This window comes from Ambystoma mexicanum, chromosome 3p (genome assembly GCF_040938575.1).
Source record: "Ambystoma mexicanum isolate Mex_15411 chromosome 3p, UKY_AmexF1_1, whole genome shotgun sequence".
NCBI lineage: Eukaryota > Metazoa > Chordata > Amphibia > Caudata > Ambystomatidae > Ambystoma > Ambystoma mexicanum.
This window is the reverse complement of record NC_090925.1, coordinates 213,170,893-213,184,678: the sequence shown is the minus strand read 5'-3', so window position 1 is coordinate 213,184,678 and position 13,786 is coordinate 213,170,893. Positions and strand designations below refer to the sequence as shown.

At 45.3% G+C, this 13,786-nt stretch overlaps 1 protein-coding gene across 2 annotated transcripts in view; it reads right to left on the bottom strand.

Annotated features, from left to right (window-relative positions):
* Positions 1-13,786, bottom strand: part of NCAPD2 (non-SMC condensin I complex subunit D2) — a 565,387-nt gene that overhangs the window by 330,865 nt on the left and 220,736 nt on the right. For both annotated transcript variants that reach the window (XM_069650673.1, XM_069650674.1), the window contains exons 16-17: positions 8,578-8,752; positions 8,119-8,203 (exon numbers count right to left, since the gene is read on the bottom strand). In XM_069650673.1, coding sequence (XP_069506774.1) covers positions 8,119-8,203; positions 8,578-8,752 — 260 coding nt within the window. The remainder of the gene's footprint in view (positions 1-8,118; positions 8,204-8,577; positions 8,753-13,786) is intronic.

The window sequence follows — 13,786 nt, the reverse complement described above, 5'->3', positions numbered from 1 at the left end:
TTTTTAGATAGAATTCCAGCAAAGGTATCCATGTTTTTACTACATTTGCAAGCACCTCCAGGCCAGGAGCTCAAGGGGGATTTAATCTGGTCATTACAGATATTAGGTCTTCTTTATCCTGTACCAAATTAATAATCTGTGCATACTGTTTGTTCGTTCTGGATTCCTCAGTGTCTCAGACCGATATAAAAGGAATTGTATAGGATGTTTCCATGTAAGGTAGGAAATCTGATTTACCTAAGATTTACAACCAATTGCCTTATGTTTTCTGATTAAATTCCAGAATGTATCGTGTCCACGCAGTATTCGTATAAGATCTTCCATTGTGTCATTTTCGTTGATGCACAATATTTGAGCCAATTCCTAAACCTTCTGAGATTTTTATCTTAGCTACCGATTAGCCTTGCACACTACCCGTATCATGATTAAGCATTTCTTTTCTGGCAGCTATTTCTGCATCATAAAATGTACAGGGGTTGTGTTGATGGCCAACGGCTCCGTTACACAGGCAGAAATGTTATCATTTAACTCAGCTATGTCAATCGATGAGGCACATGATAGGATTTCCATTTTGTTAGAAATGTAAGGGAGGGAGGATAGATTTGACAACCAGATAATACAATTTCCCTACATGTTATTGTTTCATCAATGTTGTCTGGATCAACTAGGAGTACTTGACTTAACTGTGCAGCAAGAATTGCATGGTCGCTATGTAACTGTGGTAAAACTTGAATATGAGATATACTTTCTAGCAAGTTTACTAACAAATATGCAGCCTATTGCACTATGACATTTTCCATTAGACCAGGTTAGTTTTACTGAACCCTCAGTTATATCAATATCATTAACATATCTCAGGCCAAAACTAGATAGACATTTATCCCGTTGCTTTTGTGATTTTAATCAAATGTGACCTCCTACAATTACATCTCCCTTGCATTGCTTAACCACAGTTTGACAGCATGCATTGAGATCCCCACCTAGAATGACAGTTTCAATTTCATGCGTTTCCTACCATTCTTCCAATGCGTAAGTTATACAACTCATAATGTCACTTTCAAGCCTCCAGGAGGATCATATACATCAATTATCAGGAAATCAGGCGTCGTAGAGAAATATTCAGAGCGCACGTGTACCTGGGCACATAACATCACAGGTACGGATGAGGTCTACCGAAACTAAATTCTTCCATCTGAAGCAAGTTCTAGAGCCGATAAGCACCCGCCACAAGAGTGACCCATGGTTTCCTTACTAACCTTGCGCTGAATAGTGACATAACCATCAAGTTCAACCTTTCGTGTTGACCATATTTCCAGGAGTACAAATATATTTAGACAGGGCCCTATAACTAGGAAGTACATTTGTCAGATGGAGGTTTTCCCTTGTATCCCATGCAGCTATGGAATGTGTTTTTTTCCGTTACTTTGTTGTCTATTTCTTTTAAAAGTGCTATTAGAGAGAACGATAGCGGACTGCTCATTAATCTAGACCAAATTTAATCTGAGCAAACAGCTGCCCCTGAATTAACAGATTTCTCTGGATGCAAACAACATTTATGTATGAGGGATGGGCAATCTAACTAAATTGTGAAACTGGGGCATTTGAAACGTTACGCTATCTACATGTGCGTTACTCTAGCAGGAACTTTAAGGCCAGCAATATCCAAAGAAACCTAAACAGCCAGTGCCTGTGTGAGGAGGGCAATTTAATAATATATAACAGACTAGCGCAGGCAGGGTAGCTGTTCAACACATTCTTTGTACAGCTTTAAAACTACTTATATGGTCTCTATTCATTATGATGTCTTGATCAATGTATCTCTTCAACATACGCATGTTCTGACAAATTAGTGGTCTGCATGTTTAGTAACTTTTGTACCAAGTCACAGGCCTGCTTGGAATCCGTGAAACCCTGGTCTCTGTCCTGTGATAAGACTTAATTTAGAGCACTATCCAGCATGTTGTCAGCTCTCAGCACTTTGCCATATAGATGTAATCTATTCCACATCACTGCGTAATGCCAAGAGATCTTAAGCCTATTGTGCCATTGGTACTGGAAGGTTAAAAACAGATCACCAGAGGTGCTTTCCAGGATGTTTAGCCAGTTCCATGATGAGCAGTTCAAAATTCCAAGCCCATATGCAACACTTGATGGACTTTTGTTTTATAGAATTCTATTAAAAGGCATCAGAGAGCAACTGCAATATCCAAGTAAAATAATTTCCATTTGAGTGATATATGCTCTAATTTTGGCTCTCAATTGGTCTCACTATATCCAAGTGTTAATTACTCGCTTTAGTAAATCCTAAATAGATTAAATAATCAACCTCCATCATATTTCCATTTACTGACCATGTACATTTTTTCTTTTTCCGTGCTGCTTTCCAAACAATTACTTTAGGTTTTTTTAGGCTTTAACGCCAATTGATTGATTTAGCAAAATCTGAGAAATAGTTTAAACTACGCTGTAGTTTGGTGGGGGTGGAGTTAAGTAAAACTATCAGCATATCAGAGCCATCCTACAGGGAGAAATCTTAGTTTCGTGGGGTGGGGAGGAGAGATTGGATTCAGATAGCACATCGTTAATATCCGATATATGCAAATTAAAAAGACAAGGTGCTAGCACGGCTCCCTGTCTTAAACCAACCTTCACTTGTACCCATTTTGAACGTTTCTCCTGAATCCAGGCACAATTCAGTACTTTGTTTGAAAGATAAGTAACATATTTAACAGGCTCGGCAGCATTTTCCACTGCCGCAGCTTAGACCACAATAGGTTTGCTTACTTTATAGAAAGCTGCAGTCATATCTAATGCAGCTGAATATAACGCCGAGTCTTTGTGTATACTTTTTTCTGTTGGCATAAACCACATACGAATCCATTGAGGCCAGTCTCCAGGTTTTCCTAAACGCGGTTCGATATATTGATAGTGTTTCTGATTTGTCCACCCATTCGATTAAAAAAACAAAAGGAGGCTAGAATTATGCTGGAAGAATCGATCAACCTTATTAGTCTGTGGTTTAAGGATGAGGTTCGAATGCCCTTTTTATTTATTTGAACTACTATTGCTTTAGACCAGGAGTTTGGTACTGTCATGGTATGGACTACCTGAATCAATAAAATCAAAGGTGATTGGACCAAAGAAAGCAGTCAGCTTTATATCCTATATTACGTATAGCATCTGGGCCTGCAGATCTAGAGTTTTTCAGGTTGGCCATTACTTGTTGAAGATCTTTTATATCAAAATTCGGAGTCCATGTCTGTGAGGAATTCTGATACTCAATTATTTAACACACCCGGATGATAATCGACATTACAAAAATAATTTAGCCAGTCAGGCTCTGAGATTGGACTGATGACTAGACTGCCGTTTTGTCACGTCACTATTGAGGCTCCAAATTCCTTTCATGTGATTTTTTACTTATAGTTTCATCATTGTTTGGTTCTTTTTTTTGTATTTATTTTATACTGTTGCAACCAGCATTTATAACAAGCTTATCTGAATAATTGTTATAATAATATCTTCCTTCGGTAATTCGCCAGACTTTTTTAGCTTCTCTCTCTAGGTTTCTCATAACCTTTTTTTTAGCATGATTTCCCTATGAAAGGGGTATTTGTGATTGTTGATACTAGGACACAGAAGTGAGGTCCTGTGAGGTTGATAATGCCTTTCTCAATTATATTGGTTAACCACTCTGGGGAGCACAGACCAAAAATGTCCGGTAACCCCAGTACTGCCAATATTCAGCAAGTTTATAGGACAATCTTTTTAGCTTAAAATCAGAGAGCCTTAGTCAGTTTCCCAAGTTAACACCACCAAAATTCATACATTTTAGATCTATCCTTCTCGGTGCAGTGATCAAATAATCAAACTCGAGTAAAAGTCCTGCGTGATCTCTCTTTCCTGTTTTTTCCACTTTCATCTTAAATGTTTAGTAAAAAGAAATCATCTGACAAGAAGACAATCTATTGTAGAGTGGGGAAAAGATCAAAATCAAGTTGGTTGGCTGGGCAATCCCCCTAATATTCCAGTTTGTTCTCATCGGATCTGCTCATTAATTCAGCACGCCTATACCCTCTTGATTTAGATTTGGTCTTATCCAGATCTATAAAACCGTGAGAGCTCCGTAAGATTGTTTTGTTCTGAAGGGGATTACCCATTTCTGGACAAAAGCAATTAAAGTCACCTGTTCTAATTACTGATGGAGACCAACATTCTAAACAGATTTTATCCAACTCTGTCAGAATCTTTTCCTCACACTCTGATTTTGAGTTACAATAGATGTTTATCAATAATATGCAAAGTTTATTGTCCCCTTGCTTGAACTTCAATAGGCCAAAGTTTGTTTGGACTGATCTAAAGTGGCACCAGGTGCTTTTTTACTAGTTAACAATCCACTGAAAGGACGCCCCCATATTGCATTTTTTTGAAGGCCGAGTTAGCACATCATACCCATCAATTAATGGTCCGGGCATCCATGTTTCTTACAATAAAATCAAGTCACTATTCCCCATTACCTCCTTAGCTATGTCATTCATGAAACTATTAAATCCCCTTGGGTTCTAGCTTAAACTACAGCCTTTATGTTCAATTTCGGAAATATGGTCGAACGGGTAATGTTGAGGCAAGCCATGCCCAAACCATCTCATCTCAACCGCATGCATTCTTACAAACTTGTCAATATTCCCACTTATCTACTTGACACTTTATATTGTGAAACATGTTCGGATTTCCCCCTTAATTCTTTAGCGGCGTCCAGAAGACTTGATTTGGACATTGGGCTTTGTGATGTTACTATGGATAAAACAAATCCTCGTTAGAAAGAGTCCTCCTGTGCCTGGCAAACAAGGTTAAAAGTTATAAATTAGGTTAGAATGAAGATAAACCATAACCTGGTTGAATACATTCATTTGGTAAAAGTCTACTAATTTTAGGTTCATTCAATATATTGCAGACAGAGAATTAATGGGCTTAAGTATAGAGAGAACTCTCGTGCAGTTTAAAGGAATATCCTGCTAGTCATCAAAAATGGTTTCCAGTGTGATACACTGAAATCGGTCATGGTCATTCGACCAGTCTCTTCACCTAGGTTCAATGTTAAGCAGGTTCGTAGCTCTCAACACCAACTGCTGGGGCGGGCTGATTAATGAGCCTCAATACGAGCCCCAAGGATTGAGATATGTGCAGACTTTTCAGTAGGTATTGTTTACAAAGGCTGTTGCCTAAGGTTTGTTTCTTTAATTGCTTGCTCTTCTGACATTATGTATTCCTTCAAAGATGATGTAGGCCCAGGATCGAAGTATATGTGTTCTGTGAACAATTTTCTTTTTGGAAAAAGACTCCTATTATTCATCAAGGTAATCTTCATAGATTTGGGGTATATTAGCAGTGGGGAAGCGATACTAGTGAAAGCAGCCAAACTCTGATCGCACCAGAGTTCACTCATCATGATTGAAATTAGTCTTACATTTCCTCCTTTTCCTGTCTTTCCAGCAGGAGAGCAACAGTATTGGCTGCAGTATACTGCCGAACTTGGTGACACGCATACTAAGTTTTGTAAGAATTTCCTGGAGCCGGTTTGTCTTGATTGTTTTAAAGTCTTGATTATTTGTTTTCTTCCACACATCTTTTCCGAGTCTTTTTCAATTACACAAGGCATTGTTTTGTTCTATACTCATTGAGGTATTGTTACTTTTAATAAGATTTGAAATCGCCCAGGAGCTCAGACTAAACTCCCCTTCTATAGACTGCAGATTTAGCCTTGTCATTTTGTATCGAGTCAGCAGCTGATTTTTTTTCAAGAACATTCTTTATTTGTGTGATTAAAAAGGAGTGATTTTTAACTTCTCCATTGACGGGGTCAAACCAATTTAAAACTATATTTAATGCTGCTATTGAACTCGCCCCACAAGTTGAATGGTCACGTGAAATACAAGTATCTTGACATATTTAATATTGATTGTTCTCCAGGATTGGCTCTCCCAATCAAATATTCGTTTAGCTGAGCCCCCAAGATTGTCTGACAGATGTTGGCCTAAGCGTACTTGGAGAGACAATCAAATTGGAGTCTATGTTCTCAGATACCACTGTAACTGGTGTAGGGGTTATACCCGAAGGCAAGAACATACAGAGCGACACGCTTGGATTAGTTAAAAGGATCTTAGAGGCAATGATTTCCTTTTCCAAGCTCAGACATGCTTCCACAAACGATGCGTTCTGCGTGGCGTGCAGTGATTCTATATAACTATCAGTGGCTTTTGTGCAGTACTCGAAGGCACACTCGGGTAGGAGGTGCACCTCGCTTACCCCTTCTTTTCTAAATGATCACCTGCAGTCACCCAACTATAGTTTGAGGAAAGCAGGCAGCCATTTTGTTAGCGCCCTGTCCCTCTTTCGGGCAGCTGACTTTCTAGAGAGGTTTTTGCATGCTGAGCCGAGTGGTCGGCTGCCTTAATGGAATGAGCAATATGCGAGTCCGCATTTGTACACCAACTCCAGTTGCCCAGTAGCAATGTCATGAATAGGCTTATAGGTCTAATATAGGCGATATTAGCCTGGTTACATATATACTGGTCATTAAATAGAGCAGCGTGTGGAGAGGGTAATTAGGGGAGTCCCCGGTTTAGAAGGATTTCAGACCTTGTAGAGATGAACTGTCACAAGATGCAATCATAAAGACTGGTAACACTTAATGTACCCGTTTGCCTGAACAACGTTTTCATTACATGGTATGTAACACTGAAACGTAAAAATAAAGTTTACATTTTTTAAAAAATTAAAAAAGAAAGCAATTTTGGCTGGTGGGACTCTTCCCCTTTTATTCTCTGTGGTGTCTTCGAGTTGGGACATTATCTCCTTGTCCAGAGGCGTGGTTTCTTTATTGCGAAAGTCATACCTGTTTTAAGACCCTTTCATCTTTCCTGCAAAGAATAGAAGCCTGCTACTGGGATTAATTCTATGAGTCGTCTTCCCGATCCTACTTATTAATATACCAATTACCAGGAAAAGAATGGACAGGGTCTACAGTGGTCATGTTATATACCAGGTACTCACAATCCGTCGTGAAGTTAATGGTGGAATTCAGCTATGCTCTCAGAATTTATAAACACAGTTTAAATGCTTTAACTAACTCCCCACACTGCATAGTAGTCCACGCCAAAGGGAGGGCTTTGAGCAGCTGTTAGTAACAGACAAAGCAGTCTGACCAGAAACGCAGAAGGAGGTTCCATCCCTTCTGCGAAGCCCACCAAAGAAACCACAATTGTATCAACTAGTGCAGTAGCCGAGGAAGGATCCATCTCATGGAAACAATAAAGGCAGATTCTACATAGAAGGGGCACACTGAGCACAGAAGGTGCAGGCTTGTGCTTATGCTTGACCCAGCCAATTAGCGCTGGCTGGATTGAGCATCTTTGGCAGTATCCGTGGCTTAAGTCTTTTCCCTGCACCAGAAAGGAGGTTGCACTGACACTGTATGCCCATGCTCTGGAGCTCCATTCTGCTATTGACTGGTTGGCTGGCGTAGTAACTAGTTGGAAGTGGGGCGGAAGAATGGCAATAAGAGAATTACAATGACAATTGATGACAGTCCCCAATTTAAAACAGTTTCCCCTGTACCAGCTCCAGTGTGAGTCACTGGAACCTCAAGCCAGAGCCCAGGAACTAAACTGAGATGCAGTCACAATGCAAGGCCTGCAAGGCTCCTTCCCCTAATATTACCAACACTCAGCTAGTTGGATTGGATGTCATTAAGCTGCTTACTGACAATCCTTTCCCAGAACTAGTCACCAGGGCCAAGGTTGTTTGGAAAGAGGATTATTTAGAACTTCTGTTCTATCGAGCCCCGATGCCACAGATGTAGGCCAAACAGTGTACACTTCAATAAAAGAAAAAATACAATTGCTCAGACTGAATTAAACTTCAACAAAAATGCATGCCATGGCAGGTACTGCAAACAGTGCTATGCCAGCAAAGAATTGCTAACCATGCTTGAAACCTCCAAAAGCCTTTCTTCACAGAATAAAGTATTGAAGAGTTAAGCATGAAAATAACACATTAATGTAGCCTGAACAGAAATCAATGAAACAGAAGTAGATGGTAGGATCCTAATTCACTTACAATCTCCTCTAGACACTGAATGGTTGACAGTGAAGCATCTACTATGAGGAGCGAGAGGTTATGCACAAGACTTTGCGCCCTTGCCCTGTAAGAAAGAGAAGAGTTAATTTGAATTAATAACCAAACCCTATTTACAACACCAAAAGGACACCCATCCCCTTGGTACAATATCTATTCAGTCCCAGCTGTAGATAGCCAAAGGGTGGTAGGGTAGGAGAAAAGGATGGGCACAGACAAGCCCCCGAAGTGTTTCAGGGAAATGTAGAATGACCAATTCAAGCCACCAAGACATGGCCGCATCTATGCCAGTACCGTTCATTCTGACCAGTTCACTCCGTCTAACAATGCCCGTTTTCACTCCAATCCCCATCTCCATTCTCCTCCTACATTCGTCCAGCCTCAGATTACTTCTAAATTAACCCACCAAATAATGATCAAGGAGAGCAGACTTCACAATACCTCTCAGACTCGCCAGAAGGGCTGAGATAGAGGCGGCGGTAGGCTCCAAGCACAGCCTCTTTCACAGCAGGATCCTTCGACCACACCAGAGGCAACATCCGACGGACGCCGAGCAGAGCCTGAGCCACACCAAACTGGGAGACAGTCACAAAGAAGTCGATCACTTCCTGCACCACTAAAAGAAAGCGAGAAAAAATAAACAAGTGAAGCAGCGCCAGCAAAAGTGTACCACATGGAAGAATGGGGTGCAGTAGAATACAACCAAGCAGAGAACAAAAGTAAAGAGAATAAAGTGCAATTGCCACCAAAAAATAAAATCATACAACAGCTGCTGAAAGCTCATTTAGCATCCACCCCATAACCATTTATACAGTAGCGGAATATATTGAGAACACATGTGGGCACATCTGCTCTTCAACAGAAAGGCAGGAGACACAAAGCTCGTGGGAGGGGATATAAGCACACCTATTAGACTAGCTGCTAAACTAAACCAGATTCAAATGTGTTTATTAAACCATTGTACTGTCCCCGCCTAAAAAAGTCTTTAGCAGACATCGGTGCAGGTGTCAAGCACATGCTGCCTTACAAAGATATGCTTCTTACAATGTTTCGCATTCACAGATCATGCTTTTAAAAAGCGCCACTGCCAAATGCTGCTTGGCCTATAGGACCGAAACTTTACCCTTGTGCTGCCGCAAAACTATACTTAATAGTTTTGTGGCAAGTAGAAAGACACATCAGTTGCAAATACCACTTTAAAAACCATTCTCATCGGGGGGCGTGGCTTGGAGCGCCATCGATGTGGTCGCTCCTCTGAAGCAGCCCGTGGATGGCCCGCTGCCGCCGTAAAAATGATGCGATTCCTGTGTGGTAATTAGGCCACCAACACCAGCTAAAGTGATCAGAACCTCCAGAGCATAAGTGGGACAAAAATCCTGCTGGAGCGTTATGCCCGAATTCGGCACTCGAAGACCAGCGCCGGCCCGAAAACCAAGATGGCGGACGTGGAGGATTCTAGGAAGGGGAGGTGGACCCCCACTGTGATAGTCATGCAAGAAGACCTGTGAGCCCAGAGAAGAGAAACGGTCTAGCACTCTGCACTCCTGCCCCCGAGCGTATGATGCAACGGCTGGAGCAGAGGTGAGACAACAGCCAGCATCCCCCCCGCTCTTACAACTCGAACGGGAGCAGGTGGCGCGAGGGAAACACCTACCCGGAAGAAGAGACACGGCAAGTACAGCTGGGTCGGGCTGGGCTTCCCTCGCTGCAGACGGACAGCCGCAACGAACAACGTGGGGGGGGCCCCTCCACCACGCTTCAAGGAAGGTCGCATGAACGACCCCCGACCCCCAACATCGAACCCCGGCTGGCCGGGCCCCTCCCCCCAGCAGGCAAAACAGCTCTGGGAGCACGGGGCGCAGTGGGGACCCCCCACCCAACTTCAACACTTGAATGGGCTGCGGCCTGAGACCCCGACAACAGAGGATATCCCAAGGAGGTACCAGTGCGGAGCCCCCTCCAGGCAAACCTTCCTCCGCGGCCTGGAAACACCGGCCTGGACATCCTCCCCACTGCTGGACACTGCTACTGAGGGCTCAACATTGGCCCCACTCTCATAAACCGCCAACAGATCCACGAGGACTTGCCCCATCTATAGGATCGGCCGGTGGCAGTCCAGGGACTGGCCTCAAGGCCACTAATTACCAACAATGCCACCTTCTCCAACGCAGCAGATTGTTGGCAACTGCCCAGAAGCTGGCCCCGTCACCACCAGATGTCTCCCCCTTTGGTTTGCAGGCGGCATTGATGTACCTCCCAGGGAAAGGATATACACTGCTGGCGCCATTTTGACTCGGCACTGGCTGGGTCCCCCTCGCGCCTACAACAAATCCACGCTTGATCCAACCAACATAGCATACGAAGTCCCTACCAGCCGAGGCCCAACGCCACAAGACCTCTCACTCCCCAAAAGCTTCCTGGGGTGCCCCGGCCCACATTACCACTCGGCAACTCGGTCCAACTCCGGTTAACAAAGCTGGCCCCCATCCCTTTCCCCAATGCAGGAGGAGCGTCACGAGGGTGACCGTTGGAGGTACTCAACTGCCCAGCCCAATAATGTGCTCAGATCCGCAAAAGCCACTTCAGAGTTCTCGCTGCGATTGTTCCTCCACGAGTCTTCTTCCACCAATCCTTCTTGGCGTGGCCGCCTTGCACAGCCATCGTGTCTAAACTAACAAAAGCCAGTAAAAACTCAATTGCCACTATGTTCACAATAGCAGACAAGGGAAAGAAACAGGACCCTCCTAAACTTACTCCGCAGAAACTCCAAGAAGAGAGTGAAGCCCTTACTACCAAAAAAGACCTGGTGGCTTTCATGGCGGATATTAAGACTGAACTTCGCTCCTGCCTGTCCGAACTCACCACCAAAGTAGAACAGACTGACTTAAGGGTGACAGAGGTGGAGCAGAGAGTGGGTGAGATCGAAGATCTCCCGCAAGATAGCACAGCCACATTGGGGGAAGTCCAGCGCACTATTAGAGCCCTACAAGACAAGAATGAGATCCTGGAGTTCAAACAAGAGGACCTCGAAAATAGAGCACGTCACAACAATCTCCAGATCCGAGGCGTTCCATCCTCGATTCCCGATAAAAACCTGGCAGATTACGTAGGGAACTTCTTCCAGGCCTTGCTCCCGGAGCTGGACCATACCCAGCTTCTCCTGGACTGCACCCACAAACTGCGCCCGCGCCGGGGAGTGGACTCGGACTCCCCCCGGATGTCATTACCAGGGTCCATTTCTTCACTACTAAAGAGGCCATCTCAGCCATCAGCCGCACTAGTGGCAACATCTCTTTTCAGGGCACTCCGCTTCAGATCTACCAAGATCTCTCAATGCTTACCCTTCAAAAAAGAAGAGCTCTCCGACCTCTGGACCAACAGGTGCGTTATAGATGGCTATTCCCAACGGCCTTGTCATTCTCCTACAAAGGCACAGTACGACGAATTAGTCATAGAGGATGCAAACAAAATCATGCAGCCAACCTCACCCAGGGAGACCTCCTCGACAAGCCCAGAGGTAACTGAGGACCCGGAGCTGCCCCCCTCCACAAAGCCGAGGCAGTCATCATGGTCAAAGGTACAACGGAACAACAGGAGGAGATAACTAAGGGCAAGCTTGCGCCCTAGGGACCCAGATCACACCTACCTCCCGACCACCTGGCCCGGCTGCACAAGTAACAATCATCTTACTGCTAAGGAACAAGTTACTTACCTGTAACTCTTGTTCTCCAGCATGGGTCTGGCATGGATTCACATGCTCATGAATATTCCCCGTCATCAGGCTGGGAATCCTCGGTAAAGACAAAATCAGTATCAGTTTCGTTTCTGATCTGTCTTTCGTAGTAGCAACCAATCACTGATCTCTGCGTCATACTGACCACAGCCAATGACTGCCCTCTACCTAAGCCCCGCCTCTGGCAGCCATCTTCAGATTTGGTAGCACGTGAAGTGGCAGTATGACCAAGTGAAGAGCCGCAGAGGGGTAGGCGGGAGGGTTCGCATGTGAATCCATGCCAGACCCACGCTGGAGAACAACAGTTGCTGGAGAAGGAACAAGTTACTTACCTGTATGGGGTCTGGCATGGATTCACATGCTCATGAATAAAGAATACATAGCAGTACACACATGCACAACCACGGGAGGTGGCAAAGGCTCAATATTAAGCATCACATCAAACTCAACATTAAGCAAATCTTACCTCCTCACCAGGCTCACCTTAGGCGAACAGGTTGCGCAGCACTGCTTGGCCGACCCTGGACTCCTCCCTGGAATCCCGATCGACGCAGTAGAATTTCGTGAAGGTGTGCGTCGACCTCCACGTAGCAGCCCTGCAGATGTCCAGCAAGGGCACACCAGATAGGAACGCCGTGGTAGCTGCGATCGCTCTAGTGGAATGGGCTCTCGGACGGCCAGGCAGGGGTCGGTTTGCTAACCGATGACAGTACATGATGCAGCCGGAGAGCCATCTGGAAATGGAAGCCTTCGAGAGAGCCTTCCCCTGATTGACAGGTGCAACGTTCACAAAGAGTTGTGACGTCTTACGAAAACCCTTCGTGCGGTCCACGTAGAACTTCAGCGCTCTAGCCACATCCAGCGAGTGCAAAGTCCTCTCAGCCGGCGACGAAGGCGACGGGAAGAAAACAGGCAAAACCAAGGGTTCGTTGAGGTGGAAGTCCGACGGCACCTTGGGCATGAAGGAGGGGTGCGTCCTGAGCACTACCCTCGTGTCGTGAAAAGTCAAGTACGGGGCCTTGCAGGAAAGGGCCTGGATCTCTCCCACCCGTCGTGCGGAGGTGATGGCCACAAGAAACGCTGTTTTCCACGACAAGAACTTCAACGGGGCCGAGTGCAGAGGCTCGAACGGAGGTCCCATGAGCTTGGTCAGCACCACGTTGAGCTCCCACGCCGGGGCCGGAGCCTTCACCAGCGGGAACGATCTGAACAGTCCCTTCATGAACTCTTTCACCAGACGATGAGACCACAAGGACGTCCGCCCCGTGGTTCTGGTGTATCGGGAGATCGCAGCAAGATGAATCTTGATGGACGCATGCGCCAGTCCAGCTTTGGCCAGCGTCAGTAGAAACGGCAGTACTTGGGGAGCCGTAATCCGCAGAGGGTCAATCTTCTGTACGTAGCACCAGACAGAGAACCTCTTCCATTTGTGTTCGTAGCATTTAAGAGTTGAGGACGCCCTGGCCTTTGCAAGAACCTCTCTGCAGTCGGCCGGTATGTCGTATCCTCCAAACTCTAACGCTGCAGGAGCCAGGCCTGCAAGTTCAGCGACTTTGGTTCGTAATGGAGGATGGCGCCTCCTTCCCTGGAGAGCAGATCCGCGTCCACTGGCAGCTTGATTGACGGGGACGCTGACAAATCCACAAGGTCCGGGAACCATATCTGCCTCGGCCACGCAGGTGCGACGAGGATCATCCTGCACCGGGACCTCTTGAGCTGGTTGATGAGCCGGATCAGCAATGGCAATGGAGGGAATGCATATAGGAACAGGCCCTCCCAGGGGAACGAGAAAGCATCGCCCATGCTCCTCGGCTGGGGAAACCTGCTGGCGAACCTCCGGCTCTTGGAGTTTGTCGCCGTCGCAAACTGATCGATCTGGGGTGTGCCCCACCGTCGGAAGAGGCGGTCCACTAGATC